This window comes from Rana temporaria, chromosome 13 (assembly GCF_905171775.1).
Source record: "Rana temporaria chromosome 13, aRanTem1.1, whole genome shotgun sequence".
Taxonomy (NCBI): domain Eukaryota; kingdom Metazoa; phylum Chordata; class Amphibia; order Anura; family Ranidae; genus Rana; species Rana temporaria.
Window position 1 is genome coordinate 121,015,665 of NC_053501.1, and position 26,623 is coordinate 121,042,287.

Here is a 26,623-nt window from a genome sequence, read left to right on the forward strand (position 1 = left end):
GGGAAGCAGAGCGATGATTTCCCGACTCGTCATCATATGGAGAGAATGGAGGGGCGGGGCGTGCGGGACGCGCTTACCTCAGCGTTGCGGAAAACCTTCAACATGTCCGTATCAAAGGCCTCCACCGTCTTATAATGACCGCTAAGGATCTGCTTCTCAATGGTCAGCAAGTCCAGGGGGTCCCCCACCTTCTCATAGTAATACGGGTTCCTGGGGGGACAGAGAGCGTCACAGGGGACCCCAACATTCTACAGTGACCCCACCCCCCGTGTACAGAATGACCCCAAATCCAGGGGGTCCCCCACCTCCTCATAGTAATACGGGTTCCTGGGGGGACAGAGATCGTCACAGGGGACCCCAACATTCTACAGTGACCCCACCCCCCCCCACCGTGTACAGAATGACCCCAAATCCAGGGGGTCCCCCACCTCCTCATAGTAATACGGGTTCCTGGGGGGACAGAGAGCGTCACAGGGGACCCCAACATTCTACAGTGACCCCACCCCCCCCCACCGTGTACAGAATGACCCTAAATCCAGGCGGACCCCACCTTCTGGTAGTAGTACAGGTTCCTGGGGGGGGGGGGGGGGCAGAGTGTCAGCGGAAATGTGACCCCAAATCCAGGGGGTCCCCCACCTTCTGGTAGTAGTACTTACTTTTTCTTGGGTGGAAGACTGATCAGGGGGGCTGCCAGGATCCTGTTCATGGAATCTGAAAGGGAAGGACATTTGTGTTATATACAAAATACAGTGCCTGGAAAAAGTATTCATACCCCTTGAAATTTCCCACATTTTTTCATGTTACATAAATGTATTTTATTTTATAAGACAGACCAACAGAAAGCGTCACATAATTGGATCTATCAAATCACAGGCTGGGGGCGGGTTCTGGATCTATCAAATCACAGGCTGGGGGCGGGTTCTGGATCTACCAAATCACAGGCTGGGGGCGGGTTCTGGATCTATCAAATCATAGGCTGGGGGCGGGTTCTGGATCTACCAAATCACAGGCTGGGGGCGGGATCTGGATCTATCAAATCACAGGCTGGGGGCGGGTTCTGGATCTACCAAATCACAGGCTGGGGGCGGGATCTGGATCTATCAAATCACAGGCTGGGGGCGGGTTCTGGATCTATCAAATCACAGGCTGGGGGCGGGTTCTGGATCTATCAAATCATAGGCTGGGGGCGGGTTCTGGATCTACCAAATCACAGGCTGGGGGCGGGATCTGGATCTATCAAATCACAGGCTGGGGGCGGGTTCTGGATCTATCAAATCACAGGCTGGGGGCGGGTTCTGGATCTATCAAATCATAGGCTGGGGGCGGGTTCTGGATCTATCAAATCACAGGCTGGGGGCGGGATCTGGATCTATCAAATCACAGGCTGGGGGCGGGATCTGGATCTATCAAATCACAGGCTGGGGGCGGGATCTGGATCTATCAAATTACAGGCTGGGGGCGGGATCTGGATCTATCAAATCACAGGCTGGGTGCGGGATCTGGATCTATCAAATCACAGGCTGGGGGCGGGATCTGGATCTATCAAATCACAGGCTGGGGGTGGGATCTGGATCTATCAAATCACAGGCTGGGGGCGGGATCTATCAAATCACAGGCTGGGGGCGGGATCTGGATCTATCAAATCACAGGCTGGGGGCGGGATCTGGATCTATGAAATCTCAGGCTGGGGGCGGGATCTGGATCTATCAAATCACAGGCTGGGGGCGGGTTGTGGATCTATTAAATCACAGGCTGGGGGCGGGTTCTGGATCTATCAAATCACAGGCTGGGGGCGGGATCTGGAGCTATCAAATCACAGGCTGGGGGCGGGATCTGGATCTATGAAATCACAGGCTGGGGGCGGAATCTGGATCTATCAAATCACAGGCTGGGGGCGGAATCTGGATCTATCAAATCACAGGCTGGGGGCGGGATCTGGATCTATCAAATCACAGGCTGGGGGGCAGGGCCTGGACCTAGAAAACCACAGGCTGGGGGCGGGTTCTGGATCTATCAAATCACAGGCTGGGGTCAGGATCAGGACCAGGCTGTGGTGTCTGGCAGGGGTGCCAGGTGAAATGATCGATAAGGAAGTCACCTTTACAGCAGACGATTCCATCGCAGATCTCCTTGAAGATTTGTGCCAGGCGGGCGGCCCGTGCCACCTCGATGTTCTCCTCCGCCGCAGCCAGCCGGCGAGTGCGAACCGAGCGCGACGTCTGCAGAGCAGCAAACTGGGTCATGAAGACGTCTGGAAAACATGGCGGGCAGGAGAGATGAGAGGAGCTCCGGGGAACATGGCCGCCATAACACGACTCTCCGGCGCCCCCTTTACCAGCTTTGATGTTCCCATCGTCTCGGCACACTCCGTTCCAGCGGGTATACAGAGACGCCGCGCTCAACTCGCTCTTCACCTCCTCGTGTCTCCGCCGGGTCTTCTCCCAATTCCGGATCAGGAAGACTCTGTGCTTCAACACAAAGTTCCTGCAAACACAGAACCCCCGGGGGAGGGGAGGGTCACCAACATGTGACAGCAGGACAGGCAGAAACAGGGAGACAGGAGGGTGAAGGGGGCACAGTACGGGGTATGGGTGAAGGGGGCACAGCACAGGGTATGGGTGAAGGGGGCACAGTACAGAGGGTGAAGGGGGCACAGTACAGAGGGTGAAGGGGGCACAGTACAGAGGGTGAAGGGGCACAGCACAGGGTATGGGTGAAGGGGGCACAGTACAGAGGGTGGAGGGGCACAGCACAGGGTATGGGTGAAGGGGGAACAGTACAAGGTATGGGTGAAGGGGGCACAGTACAGAGGGTGAAGGGGGCACAGTACAGAGGGTGAAGGGGCACAGTACAGAGGGTGAAGGGGGAACAGTACAGAGGGTGAAGGGGGCACAGTACAGAGGGTGAAGGGGGCACAGCACAGAGGGTGAAGGGGGAACAGTACAGAGGGTGAAGGGGGAACAGTACAGAGGGTGAAGGGGGCACAGCACAGAGGGTGAAGGGGGCACAGTACAGAGGGTGAAGGGGGCACAGTACGGGGTATGGGTGAAGGGGGCACAGTACAGAGGGTGAGAGGGCACAGTACAGAGGGCGAAGGGGGCACAGTACAGAGGGTGAAGGGGGCACAGCACAGAGGGTGAAGGGGGCACAGTACAGAGGGTGAATGGGGCACAGCACAGAGGGTGAAGGGGGCACAGTACAGAGGGTGAAGGGGGCACAGTACGGGGTATGGGTGAAGGGGGCACAGTACAGAGGGTGAAGGGGCACAGTACAGAGGGTGAAGGGGGCACAGTACGTGGTATGGGTGAAGGGGGCACAGTACAGAGGGTGAAGGGGCACAGTACAGAGGGTGAAGGGGGCACAGCACAGGGTATGGGTGAAGGGGGCACAGCACAGAGGGTGAAGGGGGCACAGTACAGGGTATGGGTGAAGGGGGCAGAGTACAGAGGGTGAGGGGGCAGAGTACAGAGGGTGAAGGGGGCACAGTACGGGGTATGGGTGAAGGGGGCAGAGTACAGAGGGTGAGAGGGCACAGTACAGAGGGTGAAGGGGGAACAGTACAGAGGGTGAAGGGGGCACAATACGGGGTATGGGTGAAGGGGGCACAGCACATGGTATGGATGAAGGGGGTGAAGGGGGCACAGCACAGAGGGTGAAGGGGGCACAGGGGGTGAAGGGGGCACAGTATGGGACGTGGAAGGTGCATACCTCTCCCGGTTGGACATGGGTTTCATGTGGAGTTGGGAGCCGAGTCTATTGGATGCCCCGACACTGTCGCTGCGATCCTCGCTGTGGTGACCCCTCTACAGACAGAAAACGGCATTTATTCTACACTTTATAAGTAGAGTGGTGGTGAAAAGTGCGCCCCCCCTGGAGGAAGTGGGTAATACACAGGATGTAGGAGTGATCAGTGAATATATTTATTAGGATTGTATACAATGAAGGGGTAACGTGTACGACTTACACAAAGGGACTCCTATTCCGTAACTGGAGGTGATAAGAGAACGTCCCAACCATGCAACAAACCAATGAAATACCCCCCACCCCCTGCACCCCCTAATCCTGGGTATTGCCCCCTTTATCACCAATGACAGCGGTCAGTCTCCTGTAATGGTTGTCTATGAGGAATTCTTGCCAGCGGTGGAGATGCCCATTGGTCTTGGCACAACGCCTCCAGATGATGGAAAGTCTTTGGTGGTCGTGTTTGAGATCTCCCCGGAGCGGCTCGATGACGTGAAGGTCCGGAGACTCCTTCACCTTTTTCTGCTGTAACCACTGGGGGCAGGGGTCATCTTGGCCTTGTGCTTCGGGTCATTGTCCTGCTGGGGGGTCGGCTTGGCCTTGTGCTTCGGGTCATTGTCCTGCTGGAGGGTCAGCTTGGCCTTGTGCTTCGGTCATTGTCCTGTAGGGTGGGCTTGGCCTTGTGCTTCGGGTCATTGTCCTGCTGGAGGGTTGGCTTGGCCTTGTGCTTCAGGTCATTGTCCTGCTGGAGGGTCAGCTTGGTCTTGTGCTTCGGGTCATTGTCCTGCTGGAGGGTCAGCTTGGCCTTGTGCTTCGGGTCATTGTCCAGCTGGAGGGTCAGCTTGGCCTTGTGCTTCGGGTCATTGTCCTGCTGGAGGGTCGGCTTGGCCTTGTACTTCGGGTCATTGTCCTGCTGGAGGGAGGGTCAGCTTGGCCTTGTGCTTCGGGTCATTGTCCTGCTGGAGGGTTGGCTTGGCCTTGTGCTTCAGGTCATTGTCCTGCTGGAGGGTCACCTTGGCCTTGTGCTTCGGGTCATTGTCCTGCTGGAGGTTCAGCTTGGCCTTGTGCTTCGGGTCATTGTCCTGCTGGAGGGTCAGCTTGGCCTTGTGCTTAGGGTCATTGTCCTGCTGGAGGGCCAGCTTGGCCTTGTGCTTAGGGTCATTGTCCTGCTGGAGGGTCAGCTTGGTGTTGTGCTTCGGGTCATTGTCCTGCTGGAGGGTCACCTTGGCCTTGTGCTTCGGGTCATTGTCCTGCTGGAGGGTCGGCTTGGCCTTGTGCTTCGGGTCATTGTCCTGCTGGAGGGTCGGCTTGGCCTTGTGCTTCTGGTCATTGTCCTGCTGGAGGGTAAGCTTTGCCTTGTGTTTCGGGTCATTGTCCTGCTGGAGGGCCAGCTTGGCCTTGTGCTTCGGGTCATTGTCCTGCTGGGGGGGTCACCTTGGCCTTGTGCTTCGGGTCATTGTCCTGCTGGAGGGTTGGCTTGGCCTTGTACTTCGGGTCATTATCCTGCTGGAGGGTCACCTTGGCCTTGTGCTTCGGGTCATTGTCCTGCTGGAGGGTCGGCTTGGCCTTGGGGTCACTGTCTTGCTGGGGGGTCGGCTTGGCCTTGTGCTTAGGGTCATTGTCTTGCTGGATGGTCAGCTTGGCCTTGTGCTTCGGGTCATTGTCCTGCTGGAGGGTCGGCTTGGCCTTGTGCTTCGGGTCATTGTCCTGCTGGGGGGTCACCTTGACCTTGTGCTTCAGGTCATTGTCCTGCTGGAGGGTCAGCTTGGCCTTGTGCTTCGGGTCATTATCCTGTTGGAGGGTCGGCTTGGCCTTGGGGTCACTGTCCTGCTGGGGGGTCACCTTGGCCTTGTGCTTCGGGTCATTGTCCTGCTGGAGGGTCGGCTTGGCCTTGGGGTCATTGTCCTGCTGGGGGGTCACCTTGGCCTTGTGCTTCGGGTCATTGTCTTGCTGGATGGTCAGCTTGGCCTTGTGCTTCGGGTCATTGTCCTGCTGGAGGGTCGGCTTGGCCTTGTGCTTCGGGTCATTGTCCTGCTGGAGGGTCAGCTTGGCCTTGTGCTTCGGGTCATTGTCTTGCTGGATGGTCAGCTTGGCCTTGTGCTTCGGGTCATTGTCCTGCTGGAGGGTCGGCTTGGCCTTGTGCTTCGGGTCATTGTCCTGCTGGAGGGTCGGCTTGGCCTTGTGCTTCGGGTCATTGTCCTGCTGGAGGGTCGGCTTGGCCTTGTGCTTCGGGTCATTGTCCTGCTGGAGGGTCAGCTTGGCCTTGTGCTTCGGGTCATTGTCTTGCTGGATGGTCAGCTTGGCCTTGTGCTTCGGGTCATTGTCCTGCTGGAGGGTCGGCTTGGCCTTGTGCTTCGGGTCATTGTCCTGCTGGAGGGTCGGCTTGGCCTTGTGCTTCAGGTCATTGTCCTGCTGGAGGGTCAGCTTGGCCTTGTGCTTCGGGTCATTGTCCTGCTGGAGGGTCAGCTTGGCCTTGTGCTTCGGGTCATTGACCTGCTGGAGGGTCAGCTTGGCCTTGTGCTTCGGGTCATTGACCTGCTGGAGGGTCGGCTTGGCCTTGTGCTTCGGGTCATTGTCCTGCTGGAGGGCCAGCTTGGCCTTGGGCTTCGGGTCATTGTCCTGCTGGAGGGTCACCTTGGCCTTGTGCTTCGGGTCATTGTCCTGCTGGAGGGTCGGCTTGACCTTCTGCTTCGGGTCATTGTCCTGCTGGAGGGTCAGCTTGGCCTTGGGCTTCGGGTCATTGTCCTGCTGGAGGGTCACCTTGGCCTTGTGCTTCGGGTCATTGTCCTGCTGGAGGGTCGGCTTGGCCTTGTGCTTTGGGTCATTGTCCTGCTGGAGGGTTGGCTTGGCCTTGTGCTTCGGGTCATTGTCCTGCTGGAGGGTTGGCTTGGCCTTGTGCTTCAGGTCATTGTCCTGCTGGAGGGTCATATTGGCCTTGTGCTTCGGGTCATTGTCCTGCTGGAGGGTCAGCTTGGCCTTGGGCTTCGGGTCATTGTCCTGCTGGAGGGTTGGCTTGGCCTTGTGCTTCAGGTCATTGTCCTGCTGGAGGGTCAGCTTGGCCTTGTGCTTCGGGTCATTGACCTGCTGGAGGGTCAGCTTGGCCTTGTGCTTCGGGTCATTGTCCTGCTGGAGGGTCGGCTTGGTCTTGTGCTTCGGGTCATTGTCCTGCTGGAGGGTTGGCTTGGCCTTGTGCTTCGGGTCATTGTCCTGCTGGAGGGTCGACTTGGCCTTGTGCTTCGGGTCATTGTCCTACTGGAAAATCCAAGAGCGTCCCATGCGCAGCTTTCCTGCAGAAGAACGCAAATTGTCTGCCAGTATTTCCTGATAACATTCTTCATTCATCTTCCATCAATTTTCACAATATTCCCCCCTCCCCATGTCTTTAAAGCCTCCCCCCCCCCAAAAAAAACATCATTGAGCCACTACCATGGTTCACAGTGGGGATGGTATTCTTCCTCTCCATACATAGCGCTTATGGTTGTGACCATAGAGGTCTATTTTGGTCTGGTCACTCCAGGTGCGCCAGTAGCTGGGAGGTGTCAAGGTGGTGTCGGCCATATTGTAACCGGGCAGCTCCATGTATCATCATATGGTGCTCCTTGGAACGGCCGCAGCATCTTTTTCCACAGCAGTCTGGATTTCTCCTCTGGTCCTCTGTGGGGTTTGAATCCCGAACAATTCCTCTGGCAGTTGTGGCGGCAATCTTTCCTGGTCTTCCCGACCTTGGCTCGGTATCGGGAGATCCCCGAATTTTCCACTTCTTAATAAGTGATTGAACAGAACTGACTGGAATATTCAAAGCTTTGTATCCGTTTCCATCTTTACCTTGTTACACAGATCTTTTGACAGTTCTTTTCTGCACAATTGTATTTTTTGCACCATGTGATGCAGTCACTGGTACCTCCTGTACAGAGTGCAGCCCTGAACTGTATTCTGCTAATAACCCCCCCATTCCACCCCGCACTCACCCCCCATTCCCCCCCGCACTCACCCTCCATTCCCCCCCGCACTCACCCTCCATTCCCCCCCGCACTCACCCTCCATCCCCCCCGCACTCACCCTTCTCTTCAGCCGGTGCTTGGACTTCCTCTTCTCCTTGGAGCGCCCCAGCCTGCGGTGAGGAACCTGATGGCCGCCTTTGTTGGTCAGTCCGTTCATTCTCTGACTCTTCCCACCGATGATCCCCCGACATCGATCAAAGCCGCACTTACACAATTGCTGCAAGGAGAGGAAGAGACATTTAATGTGCAAAGAACGAGGAGACCAAACATGGCTGCCGCCTACCTAGGGGTACACGGCTACCACCTACCTAGGGGTACACGGCTACCACCTACCTAGGGGTACACAGCTACCACCTACCTGGGGGTACACAGCTACCACCTACCTGGGGGTACACGGCTACCACCTACCTAGGGGTACACAGCTACCACCTACCTAGGGGTACACAGCTACCACCTACCTGGGGGTACACAGCTACCACCTACCTGGGGGGTACACGGCTACCACCTACCTGGGGGTACACGGCTACCACCTACCTGGGGGTACACAGCTACCACCTACCTAGGGGGTACACGGCTACCAACTACTTAGGGGGTACACGGCTACCACCTACCTAGGGGTATACAGCAACCACTTACCTAGGGGGTATACAGCTACCACCTACCTAGGGGGTACACAGCTACCACCTACCTGGGGGTACACAGCTACCATCTACCTGGGGGTACACGGCTACCACCTACCTAGGGGGTACACGGCTACCACCTACCTAGGGGTACACAGCTACCACCTACCTGGGGGTACACAGCTACCACCTACCTGGGGGGTACACGGCTACCACCAACCTGGGGGTACACAGCTACCACCTACCTGGGGGTACACAGCTACCACCTACCTAGGGGGTACACGGCTACCACCTACCTGGGGGTACACAGCTACCACCTACCTGGGGGTACACAGCTACCACCTACCTGGGGGTACACAGCTACCCCCTACCTGGGGGTACACGGCTACCACCTACCTGGGGGTACACAGCTACCACCTACCTGGGGGTACACAGCTACCCCCTACCTGGGGGTACACGGCTACCACCTACCTGGGGGTACACAGCTAACCCCTACCTGGGGGTACACAGCTACCACCTACCTGGGAGTACACGGCTAGAACCTACCTAGGGGTACTCAGCTACGTAGAGGGTGGACACGGCCACTGCCTATAAAGTGACTGTCGTGGCTACCAAGTCAGGGAGTACAGAATGGTGTTGTGACAGACTCACTCGGGACGGAGGCTTTTGGAGGGGACTGAATGCTCGCCTCCTGCCTTGCGATCATGGGCCCTGGCATTTGGGGGAGGGGTGCTCTTTGTGAGCTGTATGCCTGGGGGGCCCTGTATATGCCATATTAGAGTGACTGAGTCATACTGTTGGGACACATACTGTTAGATGCTAATGCCATCACCTCCAGACATCTGTCTGTTCTCTGTGCTAATTGACCCTGCTATTGTGTGAAGATGTCCTGTGTTTACACTTATGATCATGTGTATTGTATAGCAGGTGAGCGAGGAGACGGGACGTCTACCCTGAAAGGTCATATCTCGGAGTCGCCTCGTCTGGGTAAATGATTAGTTAATTAGCTCATGTTAATTTATGTTCTGGTTCCCTCCTCTAACTGTATATAAGGTTGTATTCTTGGTTCTCCATGTTCAGCAGACAAGTCTCGTCGTGTGTTGGGAGCGGCTGGAATATCCGATATCTATATCCAGACTGATAGGAAGCGGTATATGACGGAAACACTCACGCGGAGCGCGGGACGTTCCGTTACATTGGGGTCACTCACCTGCTGCTCGGTGTTGAACGAGTGGAAGTTGTAGTCGTAGGTCAGCTCAGTTCCCGCTGGCATGTCCTTCAAGGCGTACAGACCGATGCGGTACACCCCATTCACAGCCCTGGCCACAAGACAGGGATATCAACACATGACACAGACCTGGCAGTAGGGGGCGCTGTGCTATACAGGGGGTGACAGACCTGGCAGTAGGGGGCGCTGCATTATACAGGGGGAGAAAGACCTGGCAGTAGGGGGCGCTGCATTATACAGGGGGAGACAGGTCTGGCAGTAGGGGGCGCTGCATTATACAGGGGGAGACAGACCTGGCAGTAGGGGGCGCTGTGCTATACAGGGGGAGACAGGTCTGGCAGTAGGGGGCGCTGCATTATACAGGGGAGACAGACCTGGCAGTAGGGGGCGCTGCATTATACAGGGGGAGACAGACCTGGCAGTAGGGGGCGCTGCATTATACAGGGGGAGACAGACCTGGCAGTAGGGGGCGCTGTGCCATACAGGGGGAGACAGACCTGGCAGTAGGGGGCGCTGCATTATACAGGGGGAGACAGACCTGGCAGTAGGGGGCGCTGTGCCATACAGGGGGAGACAGACCTGGCAGTAGGGGGCGCTGCATTATACAGGGGAGACAGACCTGGCAGTAGGGGGCGCTGCGTTATACAGGGGAGACAGACCTGGCAGTAGGGGGCGCTGTGCCATACAGGGGGAGACAGACCTGGCAGTAGGGGGCGCTGCATTATACAGGGGGAGACAGGTCTGGCAGTAGGGGGCGCTGCATTATACAGGGGAGACAGACCTGGCAGTAGGGGGCGCTGTGCTATACAGAGGAGACAGACCTGGCAGTAGGGGGCGCTGCATTATACAGGGGAGACAGACCTGGCAGTAGGGGGCGCTGCATTATACAGGGGAGACAGACCTGGCAGTAGGGGGCGCTGCATTATACAGGGGAGATAGACCTGGCAGTAGGGGGCGCTGCGTTATACAGGGGGAGACAGACCTGGCAGTAGGGGGCGCTGCATTATACAGGGGGAGACAGACCTGGCAGTAGGGGGCACTGTGCTATACAGAGGGAGACAGACCTGGCAGTAGGGGGCGCTGCGTTATACAGGGGGAGACAGACCTGGCAGTAGGGGGCGCTGCGTTATACAGGGGGAGACAGACCTGGCAGTAGGGGGCGCTGCATTATACAGGGGAGACAGACCTGGCAGTAGGGGGCGCTGCATTATACAGAGGGAGACAGACCTGGCAGTAGGGGGCTCTGTGCTATACAGAGGGAGACAGACCTGGCAGTAGGGGGCGCTGCATTATACAGGGGGAGACAGACCTGGCAGTAGGGGGCGCTGCATTATACAGGGGGAGACAGACCTGGCAGTAGGGGGCGCTGTGCTACACAGGGGGAGACAGACCTGGCAGTAGGGGGCGCTGTGCTATACGGGGGGGGCTGTGCTATACAGAGGAGACAGACCTGGCAGTAGGGGGCGCTGCATTATACCGGGGGAGACAGACCTGGCAGTAGGGGGCGCTGTGCTACACAGGGGGAGACAGACCTGGCAGTAGGGGGCGCTGTGCTATACGGGGGGCGCTGTGCTATACAGAGGAGACAGACCTGGCAGTAGGGGGGCGCTGCATTATACAGGGGAGACAGACCTGGCAGTAGGGGGCGCTGCATTATACCGGGGGAGACAGACCTGGCAGTAGGGGGCGCTGCATTATACAGGGGAGACAGACCTGGCAGTAGGGGGCGCTGCATTATACAGGGGAGACAGACCTGGCAGTAGGGGGCGCTGTGCCATACAGGGGGAGACAGACCTGGCAGTAGGGGGCGCTGCATTATACAGGGGGAGACAGACCTGGCAGTAGGGGGCACTGCATTATACAGGGGGAGACAGACCTGGCAGTAGGGGGCGCTGCATTATACAGGGGGAGACAGACCTGGCAGTAGGGGGCGCTGTGCTATACAGAGGAGACAGACCTGGCAGTAGGGGGGCGCTGTGCTATACAGAGGAGACAGACCTGGCAGTAGGGGGCGCTGCATTATACGGGGGGCTCACCATTTCTGCATCTCACAGTTGGGGTCACAGCTGTGGTTGATGAAGCGCGCCTCGTTGCCCATCCGGTAACTGTCGATCACCATTCCCGAGTCCAGGCTGAGGCAGTAGTGATCGTTGTGGTTGTGATATTGTTCAATCATCCGATTTCTACAGAGAACAGGAATCACAGAGGAGGTGAGGATGGAAGAAGACACGCCCCCTCCCTGTGTGATTGGATGTCAGTGTTACATTGTATATCTCTGTAGGTATGGTTTCTTGAAACCATCGATGCCCCTCCCCCGCTGAGACCACCGCCTGAGGAAGGGATTTCCACATCCTTGCCACTCTTAGGGCTCTTTCACACGTCCGTTCCGTTTGTCCGTTTTTTGGACGTCCGTTAACGGGCCGCAATGCTTCCCTATGGGTTAACGTCCGTTAGCGGATGAGCATCCGCTAACGTCCGTCAGCATCCGTCTGCGTTAAGTTCCGTTTTTTTTGGACGGAAGAAAACCCTATTTTTCTTCCGTCAAAAAAACGGAACGGACGAAAAACGGATGATCCGTTTACCATCCGATCCGCTAATGCCGTGTGCGGCATTTGGTATGAATCCTGAGGGGGAAGTCCCCGCAGGATTTTAAATAAAAATCCGGCATGGGTTCCCCCCTCGGGAACGAAAAAACGGCGTAGGGGGTCCCCCTACAATCCATACCAGACCCGTATCCAAAGCACGCTACCCGGCCGGCCAGGAAAGGAGTGGGGACGAGCGAGCGCCCCCCCCCCCCTCCTGAGCCGTACCGGGCTGCATGCCCTCAACAAGGGGGGGTTGGGTGCTCTGGGGCAGGGGGGCACACTGCGGCCCCCCCCACCCCAGAGCACCCTGTCCCCATGTTGATGAGGACAGGGCCCCTTCCCGACAACCCTGGCCGTTGGTTGTCGGGGTATGCGGGCGGGAGGCTTATCGGAATCTGGGAGCCCCCTTTAATAAGGGGGCCCCCAGATACCGGCCCCCCCCCACCCTAAGTGAATGGATATGGGGTACATCGTACCCTTACCCATTCACCTGGAGGCAAAAAGTTAAAGTTAATAAACACAACACAAGAGTTTTTAAAATAATTTATTAGTCTGCTCCGGAGGCCCCCCCTGTCTTCTTTATTAGCTCTTTCACCAGGGGGGGGGCTTCTTCTTTGACGTCTTCGGGTGGGGGCCGCTCTTCTTCGCCGCCGTCTGGTTCTCTTCCACCGCCGGGGGGGGTCGCTTTTATAAAAGCGCCCCCCCCGCCGGCGGGTTTCCTCCGACGTCTTCGGCGGGGGGTGGTGTGCTTCTTCTTCCGCTATCCGGGGGTCTTCTCCGCTCTCCGGGGGTCTTCTTCTATGTTTGCCGCTCTCCGCTGTTGGCTCGGCGCACCCCGGTTCTTCCTCCCGCTGTCCGGTGCCTTCTCCTTCACCACGTCTACGGACCTTCCTTTATCTAGATACACCACGTCTACGGACCTTCCATTATCTAGATACACCACATCTATGGGCCTTCCTTTATCTAGGTGGCAACTCACCTCCTCATAGAAGGGTAATAGATCGGTTTGGGAAGAACGATTCTTCATGACTCCATGCTGATTACTGATAATGATCCCGTTCTCATTACTAAAATCTTGTATATAGTCCCTTATCATCCCCTCCAAGAGCTTACATACTATTGATGTTAGGCTGACTGCCCTGTAATTCCCAGGGATGGATTTTGGGCCCTTTATAAATATTGGAGGTACATTTTCTTTTCTCCAATCAGCTGGTACCATTCCAGTCAGTAGACTGTCAGTAAAAATGAGGAACAGTGGTCTGGCAATTACTTGACTGATTTCCCTGAGTCCCTTCGGTGCAGACATCCGGTCCCGGTGATTTATTAATGTTAAGTTTCCCAAGTCTAATTCTGTCCTCTGATATCCATGGAGGGGCTTCCTGTGACGTGTCCTGAGGATAGGCTCTGCAGATTTGGTTACTGAAGCCCCTCCCCCTGCGAAGACTGAGGAGAAGAACAAACTCAATACCTTCCCCATCCCCCCATCCTTTGTAACCAGATGTCCTTCCTCATTCTTTATGGGGCCAACATGGTCTGTCCCCCCTTCTTTACTGTTTATGTAAAGAATTTCTTGGGATGTGTCTTTCATGTTCTCTCATCTGATTGCACCCCTCACATTTCTTGTTTCATTCTTTGTGAAGTTGGAATGCTGATGATGACCCCTCCCCCTAGTATTTTCTGCAGGCCTTTTCCCTTGTTTTTATATGATTTTTTACATTAGAGTTAGGTTCAATTTATTACCCAATGGGATGTATTGGCTAATGCCCTTATCTAATAATCTCTTAAAGGGAACCCGCCTCTCCTCCGTGTTCCTCAGATTTTATCCCAATTCATATCTTCTAGCGAGGATCGGAGTTTAGGGAAGTCGCTCCTTTGATATTCAGTGTCTTTGTATTTCCCTTATGTTTCCTATTTATACTGAAGACAATTGTCCTGTGATCGCTGTTTCCTAAACCAATTGTCCTGTGATCGCCTTTTCCTAAACCAATTGTCCTGTGATCGCTTTTTCCTAAACCAATTGTCCTGTGATCGCTGTTTCCTAAATCAATTGTCCTGTGATCGCTGTTTCCTAAACCAATTGTCCTGTGATTGCTGTTTCCTAAACCAATTGTCCTGTGATCGCTTTTTCCTAAACCAATTGTCCTGTGATCGCTGTTTCCTAAACCAATTGTCCTGTGATCACCGTTTCCTAAACCAATTGTCCTGTGATCGCAGTTTCCTAAACCAATTATCCTGTGATCGCTGTTTCCTAAACCAATTGTCCTGTGATCGCTGTTTCCTAAACCAATTGTCCTGTGATCGCTGTTTCCTAAACCAATTGTCCGGTGATTGCCGTTTCCTAAACCAATTGTCCTGTGATCGCTGTTTCCTAAACTGCCCTGAATTTCCACCCCTGTGATCAGACCTGTATTGTTGGGAATCAGTAGGATTTCGAAGTCCCACCACAGAGTTGATAAGTAATATACACAATTCTTCCACCCACACCAAGACAGTCCCATACAATCCCACCCACAAAGCCCCTCCCCGTTCAGCCAGCCAATCACAGCTTGTGACGGTATTACAATGATATCCCTGTCAACGTTCCCTTCTTCCCATAACGAAAATCACCCCAATATTCCACGAGGAGGAATATTCCTGGAATCGCCCAGAAAGCCACACATGAGACCAGCTTACTGCTGGAACAACACAGACTTTAATGGTTTTCTTCTCAGCTTTTTATACAGTTCAAGACATTCAAGCAACAATGAAATCTCCACCCCCCCCCCTAATCACACACTAAGGCTAATTACTAAAACATTCTAGACAGGTCGGCACCGACCGACAATTATCATGTCTAATCACTGCACATTCCTTAAACAGCATAACAACAAACCACCTTCACACACTGAGTTTCTTAGGCAGACGTTTCGTCTGCATCCAGTTTGACACCTAGTAACACCTCTGAGTATCACTAGGTTGTAGACAGTGTTATCACACAATTAAAGGCCTTTCAAAAGCTAGCCTTATTTAACATATGAACAGTCTTTACAGAGAGAGATGAATCACACACATGAACACCTGTTACCTCTAACCCACAGCATTAAATTAGCAGGGAGAATTAAACTGAAGCATATATAGGCAATTGCATCACAATGGCCCCCCTTTTTCTCCCTGCTCCGGCAAACCCGGTTGGACCTTTCCTGGTCCAGTAGGGTTGACGGGTTCAGAGCTTTCAGTCCGAGGTTAACTCCGTTTGGCGTGACTGACCTCCCTTGGCAACTGTTTCAGACTCAGGTATGTCACCGGGTCGTCAGATCACATGCCGGTCAGTCCCCAAGTCTTTGTGCGATCTGCAGAGTCACCAGAAGTCAGTGTGAAGACAGCGAATGGGTCTGTGCGCCGCCGTCTAGGTGTCCCGCTATGGGAGGGGGCAGGTTATGGCTCTGAAGTGACAATCACATGAGATTCATAAAAAGAAAAAGTTATATTTGTTGAAATGCTGTAGCACTGGTGCTCAGAGTCCGGGGGGGGGGGGATCAGTGCCCCATAGGGTCAGCCACCCTCTGCTCCCTCCGCAGCCGCCAGTTCTCCTCTTTGAGCTTCTCCAGCTCCATCTCCAGTTCATGGAGCCTGGGGGGTCAGCCCGCTGTGACCTCAGGTGGTTGTTCTCCTCCTCCATGCGGCTTATGCACTCCTCCAGCTCTATGTACTCACGGATCAGATCCTGCTTGCTCATGTCCTGCAGGCTCTCCATGTGGTCCTTCATCATCAGGAACTGGGTGGTGGTGTAAGGGGCCACCGGTGGGCCCTTGGCGAACATCTCGGCCCGCATCTGGGACGCCCGCTGCGACTCCCTCTCCTCCAGTCGCTTCTTCTCCTCCCAGGTCAGCTTGTTATACGGCTTTCAGGACCTCTTCTTCTTGGGGGGTAGCCGGCGGTGCCTCTTTCTGCCCAGCTCCCTCCAGGGCCCCTCCGGCTCATGGCTGTTGCCCATGACCAGCTGACAATGGTGTTCCCTGTTGTCCGTAATAACAGATTGTACCGTGAGGACTTCGCAAAGGGTGTCCAATGGTTCTTCCTGACCCAGCTCCTGGGGATCCCAAGCCGAGTCTACACAATGGGCTGCTGCTGGTGGGCGGTACCCAGGTTGAGACCAATTTGACCTGGTGTTGTCGTTCATGGGGCAATTCTGCTTGAAGTGACCCAGCTGTTTGCACCGGAAGCAGCGTTGTTCATTGTCCTCCTGGCGTGGATAGCGAGGGCTAGATGTCATCGGTCTGTTAGGAGGTTGGTATCTAGCGGCTGGTGGGTGTTAGGGCGCCGTTGGTCGTGGAGGTTGTACCTGTGGTGTGACCTGGTTTGTCTTGCGAGTATCCGCATATTCATCCGCCAACTTCGCGGCCTCTGGTAGAGTCATGGGCCTGCGATCTCTCACCCAATCTTTGACGTCCGTCTGGATGTGATTGTAAAATTGCTCCAGGAGCATTAGTTGCAAAATGTCCTCTGCGGTGGTGGCCTGGCTGCTGTTAACCCAGTTAGAGGCCGACAGGGACAGCTGGCATGCCCATTCTGCGTAAGAGTCTTTCGTGGTTTTGCGTGAGTCCCTGAACTTCTGTCGGTGGGACTCTGGGGTTACTCTCCTCTAGCTATTCGGTGCAGGTTACATGGTCGCTCAAAATCTGCCAGGTAGTTATTAATCTCACAGTCCTTTTCATCAAAAGCTTTAAAAGCGCTAAATGGAATCTACCTTGTGTCTGCTGTGCTGTACTCACTGTTTGGAGAATGTGCGGCTGCTTGTTGGACTGCTGCCAGTTTTAACTGTAGTTCTGCGTCCCTTATTTCTTTAGCCTCCTGTAGCTCCATCACTCTCAGCACCACATCCGCTGTTGGGTTCGGACCGAACCATGCTAGCTTCTCTCTCATTAGCTTGTTGGCTGGCGATTCCTCCTCCTGAATCACTGGTGTCTCCATCTCTTGTACTGCTGGCGTTGCTGCAATCCCGTCCTCCTGGTCTATCTCCATTAATTCTGCTGTGATGACCCGCTTGGTTTTGTTGCTAGCAATCCTTCCAGTAGTTCTTCCAGTGTCTGCTTGGAATCCCGGGTGTAAAGGAGAGTAGAGGGGAAAATCCCACTGCTGCCAACCAATTGTGACGGTATCGGTATGATATCCCCGTCAACGTTCCCTTCTTCCCATAACGAAAATCACCCCAATATTCCACGAGAAGGAATATCGCTGGAGTCGCACCAGAAAGCCACACATGCCAAGCTTACTGCTGGAACAACACAGACTTTAATGGTTTTCTTCTCAGCTTTTTATACAGTCCAAGACATTGAAGCAACAATGAAATCTCCACCCCCCCCAATCACACACTAAGGCTAATTACTAAAACATTCTAGACAGGTCGGCACCGACTGATAATTATCATGTCTAATCACTGCACATTCCTTAAACAGCATAACAACAAACCACCTTCACACACTGAGTTTCCTAAGCAGACGTTTCGTCCCTGCATCCAGTTTGACACCTATTAACACCTCTGAGCATCACTAGGTTGTAGACAGTGTTATCACACAATTAAAGGCCTTTCAAAAGCTAGCCTTATTTAACATATGAACAGTCTTTACAGAGAGAGATGAATCACACACATGAACACCTGTTACCTCTAACCCACAGCATTAAGTTAGCAGGGAGAATTAAACTGAAGCATATAGGCAATTGCATCACACAGCTCTCCCCCGACACGGGACTTACCTGAACTCTTGCTCGCTCACCACTTCCCCCAGATACTCGATGATGAACTGCGAGGCTCTGAGTGGCTGCTTGGTGCGGATGCCCCACCCCTTCCCCTCGGCCCGGAATCGCTCCAGGCATTGGACCCACTCGTGTCTCTGGATTCGCTGGTTGCTGCACCGCTCCCCGCAGGGACAGGTATTCGGGGAACACTCAGCAAATATCATCCTGCAAAAGGGGAAGCCAAACTGTCAGCCTGGAGAGCCCACCAATCACCATCCTCCCTGTGTTACTGCACGGCATGCTCACCGATTCAGGCAATCCTCCACACAGCCCCAGTCCACCAGACTGTCCGACCTCCTACAGTTACATGTGGTGGCCTCATATCCCGACAGCGGCTTCACATCCACATACACATCTATGGACACAGAGAGAGAGAGGGCGCTACTGCTGGGGGCCCACCATAAAAGGAGGGCGCTACAGACACTGCGGGGGCCCACCATAACAAGAGAGGGCGCTACAGACACTGCGGGGGGCCCACCATAACAAGAGAGGGCGCTACAGACACTGCGGGGGGCCCACCATAACAAGAGAGGGCGCTACAGACACTGCGGGGGGCCCACCATAACAAGAGAGGGTGCTGGACTTATCGGGGTCACTTACTGCATCGGATCTTCTTGTAAAGGGGAACATCCGGCTTCTTATACAACTAGAAGAGAAAAGAGAAGATCTGTCATTCCATCCCCCGCACTACACACCCGAGGCGGGTGAGTCCCCCGGAGAGACACTTACCTGGTTGTGTTTCCACTGCCACAGGATGTCATATGGAAGCTGGAAGTCACTCCTCTTATGTCGCAGATATTTCCCTGCAAGAGACACCAACACCCCGGGGTCACACAGACATAAGAACCGCCCCATTGTGGGAGGGGCAGAGACACAAACTACTGCAGGGAAATCTCTCCATTGTGGGAGGGGCAGAGACACAAACTACTGCAGGGAAATCTCTCCATTGTGGGAGGGGCAGAGACACAAACTACTGCAGGGAAATCTCCCCATTGTGGGAGGGGCAGAGACACAAACTACTGCAGGAAATCTCCCCATTGTGGGAGGGGCAGAGACACAAACTACTGCAGGGAAATCTCTCCATTGTGGGAGGGGCAGAGACACAAACTACTGCAGGAAATCTCCCCATTGTGGGAGGGGCCACCATTGCCAGTCTGGCTGTGATTAGGATGGTTGGGGGGGAGAAGGTTTTTTCCTCAGTGATGGGGGTACAATGGGGGGGGGGGGGGGGGGTTTCCTCAGTGATGGGGGTACAATAGGGGGGCGGGTTTCCTCAGTGATGGGGGTACAATAGGGGGGCGGGGGGGGGGTTTCCTCAGTGATGGGGGTACAATAGGGGGGCGGGGGGGGGGGGGTTTCCTCAGTGATGGGGGTACAATAGGGGGGCGGGGTGGGGGGGTTTCCTCAGTGATGGGGGTACAATAGGGGGGCGGGGGGGTTTCCTCAGTGATGGGGGGTACAATAGGGGGGCGGGGTGGGGGGGTTTCCTCAGTGATGGGGGTACAATAGGGGGGCGGGGGGGGGGGTTTCCTCAGTGATGGGGGTACAATAGGGGGGCGGGGGTGACGCACAATGTGGAGAGGATAATATTTGTATAATGAGAGTCTCGGAGTTATGTAAGGAGAGGGGGCGGGTTCCAGGAGGGGGGCGGGGAATTGGCTGTGTCTGGGATGACCTCATTGGAGGGAACAAAGGCTTCATTGAGCGGGGGTGGCGGGCAGCCAGAGAACACGGAACTTTCCTCTCCGGAGACATCGGGAAACTTATCCGTCCCAGAATAGAAAACTGAAATCCTACACTACGGCCGCACTCATTACCAGGCTGTGTGCACTACAATTCACCTTCCCCGGAGACTGTGTGTACTACAATTCACCTTCCCCGGAGACTGTGTGTACTACAATTCACCTTCCCTGGAGACTGTGTGTGTACTACAATTCACCTCCCCCAGCGACTGTGTGTACTACAATTTACCTCCCCCAGAGACTGTGTGTACTACAATTCACCTTCCCCGGAGACTGTGTGTACTACAATTCACCTTCCCCGGAGACTGTGTGTACTACAATTCACCTTCCCCGGAGACTGTGTGTACTACAATTCACCTTCCCCGGAGACTGTGTGTACTACAATTCACCTTCCCCGGAGACTGTGTGTACTACAATTTACCCCCCCCCCCCCCCCCAAGAGTGTGAATGCACCAAAATCCATAACCTCCTCCTCCTGGACCACACTGGACAGACGCCCCCACACTGCAAGGTCTATAGGGTCTCATGATGTAGGTTAGGATGGTGAACATCTAAGCATGAGAATACAAGGAATACATGATTACTGGCCCTGCAAATCTCTCATTCATATCACTGTTGTATACTGAACTTTATTCTGATTCTATTTTGTGCAATAGGGGGAGCTGTACAACGCAGGGGGGGAATTGTGCAATGCAGGGGGGGAGCTGTGCAATGCAGGGGGGAGCTGTGCAATGCAGGGGGGAGCTGTGCAATGCAGGGGGGGGGGGCTGTGCAATGCAGGGGGGGAGCTGTGCAATGCAGGGGGGGGGATATTTGTACTCACCGTAAAAACCTTTTCTCCGAGTTCATGGACGGACACAGCATCTTATTCTTGACATTCGGGTATTAGCCTTCTATCAGGAGAGGGCTAGGCAGAAAAGCATGTTAAGTGTTATACATCTAAACTGTACAGTAGCGCCTCTAGGTACAACCCCTCTCCCTGCATCATGCAGCCTCAGTTCGTCAAAAAGCAGTACAAACCTATAAAAGGAGGGGTGGGTGCTGTGTCCGTCCATGAACTCAGAGAAAGGGATTTTACGGTGAGTACAAAAATCCCATTTTCCCTTCCGTTCATGGACAGACACAGCATCTTATTCGTGACATTAGGGACGTCCCCAAGCAGTGTCAAAAACGAGGGGTGGGAACAGCAATTAAACCAACTTCACCCCAAACAAGCAGATCTCCTCAACCGAGAAGTTTCCACCTTAGACAACCGCCTGCAAAACCTTGCGGCCGAAGCAGACATCCGCAGACGCATGCTGCTAGTGAAAGTGTGAATGGGTGACCAGGACCGTACACACCTGTGAGACCGACGCGCGATGTCGGAAAACCCAGGAGGCACCTATTGGCCTGGGTGAAAGCGCCGTGACAGGAAAGGGAGGTGCCCGCCCTTTAAAGGCATAGCCTGATCACAATCGGTCTGATCCACGAGACACGGTGGCCGATGAGACCGCCAGGCCTTCCTATGGACCCGTCACCGACACAAACAGTGAGTCCGACCTCCGAAAACTGAGTCGTAGCAGAAAGATACACCCGCAGAGCTTGTACCAAGTCCAAGGAAAGCAAGCAACCTCCTGGACACAAGGATGGAGCACAAGGTCCACATTCTCATAACAAACCTCAGGTAGAGACAAAGGCTGCCAACGCAGCACCGCCTCACCCCTTAGGATGACTAAGTGGGGAGACATGGAAGGCAAGGCCACCACTCAAAGACCCCCTCTGGTAGAGGTGACATCCACCCGAAAGCTCCTTACCAAGAGAGCGCCACCAGGGGGAACTCTCAATGTACAGAAAAAAGGTGGTCTCTGAAAACACCCAGGGTACCAGATCCAATCCACAGAGGCAGCAGTGATTGAACCAGAGGGGCCACACGTGGAACCCCTTGGACAACGTACCCACCAGTGAATGAGCCACCAAGGGTTGTGGAAGAAACCAGCCAAGGCGCGGACATGCGCGTCTTTCAACCGCTCCACGCTGCCAAGAAAACAGCAGGATCCTGGAAGCCGAATACGTACGTGAGCGCCACTCCATCTCCACACCTAGAGATGTACGCCCTTCAAGTGTGGCGGTAATACATCCGAAAGATGACTTGGAAGCACCGAACCGACGGGCAACGGTCACTTAGTATTCGACTGTCAACAGCCCCGTCGTGAAGGCCAGCGACTGCAAGCAGGATGAAATGTCCTATCGCATTGGCAGCCGCCAAGGAACATCCGCCACCAGTCTCACCAAGGCGGCGTACCAGGGACGCCGGAAACAAACTGGGGCAAGTAGACTCGGATCCCCTCGGCCACTACTCTGAGCAGACGAGGAAGAGTATTTTCAGGAGGAAGACATACACCGCCGAGACTGTCCCCACAGGACCATAAAATGTGTCTGACCCATCCTCCCAGGAACCTTCGATCCTGGCCACAACCTCAAACCCTTCCCATTGGGTGGAGAAGCCATGAAATCCCCATCAGGCGATCCCCATCTCCGGTAGAGGAGTAGAGACCATAGTCCATGGCCCAGCAACTGCTGAGTCCGCCTGCTAGAGTTCCACGCCCAGACTGTATGCGGGTGATAAGGCCATCACAACCTTGCCCCGCTCCCGCCGGACGTGAGCCACAGCATGCAGCAGCCGAGCGACGGACGTGAGCCACAGCATGCAGCAGCCGAGCAACTTATTCCCCCCCTGATGGGTGACATATGTTTGACTGATACCTCTGCCCGTTGAATAGATCTAAGTGAGTAAATTAACGATTCTGTTGTTTTTCTCCCACCTTTCTCTGTGTGTTTTTATGAAAATGCTCAATGTGTACCAGCTACCAAAGTTTTGTAAAATGATGTACCGGGCGATGTTCGCCTAGGATGTGTGTTTGTTGTATTGTCTGTTTTGTATGTACAAAAATTTCAAAATAAAAATGTACCTTTAAAAAAAAACATATGTCGTCTCCGTGGCGTTGTCCAACCGGATCCTGACTGGACGGTCCCGCAGCCTCCGCGACCAAGTGGAGGGGCACCACCTGAACGCCCGAAGGAGCACCCTGATTGGCCGGTGGGAGTCTTCCTGCGTCCAGCGACCCTGTGTCATCCAACAAAAAAAGGAAACGACTTCCCAGACTGAAAGGTCGGAGACCAGAGTCTGAGCTTCTCCCAGAAGATGGTGTCCCTAGGCACTGCTTGTGTAGGGGCACAGGTTGTCACCACAGGGATTGCAGACACACTTGCCTGACCTCCATAGGGACCAAGGCAAGGCACACAAAAAATCCCACCCACCTAGCTGCTCCGACTGAGGCCCCCCCCAGAGGGCTCACCACACCCACCCAGGTAACTGCACAGCGCCGCCGTCCGCTCTACCCACATGCCTCTCTGGTATGGCTGCGGTGTCTTCCTGTGCCAGAAGAACCGCTTCCACCGCTAGAGACAAAAACTAAGCTGGTGACTACAAGAAAATGGCCGCTGGGTGCCCTTGCATAAAAAAACGCGTGGACTACAAGAAAATGACAGCCACAACATTAAAAAACCCAGAGCGGCCACTAGAGAATGGCGCCGGGCACTGCCAAAACGTGGCTGCCAGAAAAGAAGCAATGGCTGCGAAAACGCTGGGCCTCAGCACGGAGGCCCCCCCATGGCACCAGACAACCCCACACATGGAGAGCGGACCCAGACACCCAGTGCAGCCTCCCGCCAGGACACGGAGCCCCCCAGAGGACCCCCGGTCAGTACACAGCACGCCCAGCTACCACAGTGCACGGGGAGGAGGGAAAGACAGGGAGAGAAGAAAGGAGGGGCAGGAACCCCCTAATCCACCTCCCGGGAATGCCCAGCTCGTTCCATCCTGCCAGAGCAGGGGGACTGCTACTTACCCGTCCTGCGTGGCCCGGCTGGAGGCATCCCGGACAGAACCAACGTCCGTGCAGTTACGGCATGGCTGTCGGCCCGGCACACTGTGACACGGACATACAGACCGGTCATGTGTGTGCCCCGGAGCATATAGCCCACCGGCCACCCCTTGAACAACGGGGCATGTCGTGGACGGCCCAGCGCGTAGCTAAAGGCCGACACACGCTCGATGGCCGAACATGGGGGGACTACAAGGATCGAGGATCCAGCCTGTCACCCAGTCGGCAGTTGATTGTAGATCTCAGGATCCAAAGTGCAGAAAAAATAAAATAAAAAATGAAAAATCTTTAAAAATCCCCAGAGGAGCCATGTCCTTCTCCTGTGCTAGGCAGAAAAAAAACTGAGAGGGGTTGTACTTAGAGGGACCGCCCCCAGGGCGCTACTGTACAGTTTAGATGTATGTTTAACACTTAACATGCTTTTCTGCCTAGTCCTCTCCTGATAGAAGGCTAATACCCGAATGTCAGGAATAAGATGCTGTGTCCGTCCATGAACGGAAGAGAAAAAATGTCGCTCTATTTTATCTGAGATGATCAAATATCACCGAAAGAAATCTCTATCTGTGGGGAAAAAGGACGCCAACTTTGGGTACAACGTCGCACGACCGCGCAAAAAACAGCCTGGTCATTAAAGGGGTAAATCCTTCCGGGGCTGAAGTGGTTAACCACACCCATTTCTGTATAAATAGCACAAACCTGCCCATTCACAGGACTCTGAGGAGGCGGAGCCACTCACCAATATGGATGGGGGCAGGGAGCAGACCGTACTCGTGCTCCTTCGGGTTATACTCCAATTTCTCCTTCTTCAGCTGAATCAGACGACTCTTTGGGCTGTGATTGGAGGAGAGGATACAGCGTGAGATCACCACAGGCTAAAATCACACCCACCCAGACCCATCACCCCTACCCCGACCGCCCCTACCCAGACCGCCCCTACCCAGACCGATCACCACTACCCCGAACGCCCCTACCCAGACCACCACTACCCAGACCGATCACCACTACCCCGAACGCCCCTACCCAGACCACCACTACCAGACCACCACTACCACAATCACACCTACCTAGACCACCACTACCCAGACCGATCTCCCCTACCCAGACCACCACAATCACACCTACCCAGACCGCCACTACCACAATCACCCCTACCAAGACCACAATCACACCTACCTAGACCACCACTACCCAGACCGATCTCCCCTACCCAGACCACCACAATCACACCTACCAAGACCACCACTACCACAATCACCCCTACCCAGACCGCCACTACCAAGACCACCACTACCACAATCACCGCTACCCAGACCACCACTACCACAATCACCCCTACCAAGACCACCACTACCACATTCACCCCTACCAAGACCGCCACTACCACAATCACCCCTACCCAGACCACCACTACCACATTCACCCCTACCAAGACCACCACTACCACAATCACCCCTACCCAGACCACCACTACCACATTCACCCCTACCAAGACCGCCACTACCACAATCACCCCTACCCAGACCACCACTACCACAATCACCCTTACGCAGACCGCCACTACCACAATCACCCCTACCCAGACCACCACTACCACAATCACCCCTACCCAGACCGCCACTACCACAATCCCCCCTACCAAGACCACCACTATCACATTCACCCCTACCAAGACCGCCACTACCACAATCACCCCTACCCAGACCACCACTACCACAATCACCGCTACCCAGACCACCACTACCAAGACCACCACTACCACAATCACCCCTACCCAGACCGCCACTACCACAATCCCCCCTACCAAGACCACCACTATCACATTCACCCCTACCAAGACCGCCACTACCACAATCACCCCTACCCAGACCACCACTACCACAATCACCGCTACCCAGACCGCCACTACCACAATCACCCCTACCAAGACCACCACTACCACATTCACCCCTACCAAGACCGCCACTACCACAATCACCCCTACCCAGACCACCACTACCACAATCACCCCTACCCAGACCGCCACTACCACAATCCCCCCTACCAAGACCACCACTATCACATTCACCCCTACCAAGACCGCCACTACCACAATCACCCCTACCCAGACCACCACTACCACATTCACCCCTACCAAGACCGCCACTACCACATTCACCCCTACCCAGACCACCACTACCACAATCACCCCTACCCAGACCGCCACTACCACAATCACCCCTACCAAGGTCGCCACTACCACAATCACCCCTACCCGGACCACCACTACCACATTCACCCCTACCAAGACCGCCACTACCACAATCACCCCTACCCAGACCACTACTACCACAATCACCCCTACCCAGACCACTACTACCACAATCACCCTTACCCAGACCACCACTACCACAATCACCCCTACCCAGACCGCCACTACCACAATCCCCCCTACCAAGACCACCACTATCACAATCCCCCCTACCCAGACCACCACTACCAGACCGCCCCTACCAAGACCGAACGCCCCTACCCAGATCACCACTACCAAATCCCAATCCAGAACCACAGACAGGAGGAGGAGGAGGAGAGGGTACAGCATGAGATCACCAAAGGCTAAGATCATCCCTACCCAGACCACCACTACCACAATCAGCCCTACCCAGACCACCACTACCACAATTGCCCCTACCCAGACCACCACTACCACAATCAGCCCTACCCAGACCACCACTACCACAATTGCCCCTACCCAGACCACCACTACCACAATCACCCCTACCCAGACCACCACTACCACAATCACCCCTACCAAGACCACCACTACCAGACTGCCCCTACCCAGACCACCACTACCCCGATCGCCCCTACCAAGACCGCGCACCCCTACCAGACTGCCCCTTCCCAAACCATCCCTATCCAGACCGATCGCCCCTACCCAGACCACCACTACCTCGATCGCCCCTACCCAGACCACCACTACCTCGATCGCCCCTACCCAGACCACCACTACCAGACCGCCCCTACCCAGA

At 54.9% G+C, this 26,623-nt stretch overlaps 1 protein-coding gene across 1 annotated transcript in view; it reads right to left on the reverse strand.

Annotated features, from left to right (window-relative positions):
* ASH1L (ASH1 like histone lysine methyltransferase) overlaps positions 1-26,623 on the reverse strand; it is a 53,853-nt gene that overhangs the window by 12,665 nt on the left and 14,565 nt on the right. Inside the window, 13 exon segments of the mRNA XM_040333051.1 lie at positions 78-210; positions 657-711; positions 2,099-2,251; positions 2,336-2,484; positions 3,709-3,803; positions 7,801-7,959; positions 9,573-9,681; positions 11,627-11,773; positions 17,909-18,115; positions 18,197-18,305; positions 18,551-18,596; positions 18,680-18,753; positions 24,352-24,446. Of these exon segments, the coding sequence (XP_040188985.1) occupies positions 78-210; positions 657-711; positions 2,099-2,251; positions 2,336-2,484; positions 3,709-3,803; positions 7,801-7,959; positions 9,573-9,681; positions 11,627-11,773; positions 17,909-18,115; positions 18,197-18,305; positions 18,551-18,596; positions 18,680-18,753; positions 24,352-24,446 (1,531 nt within the window).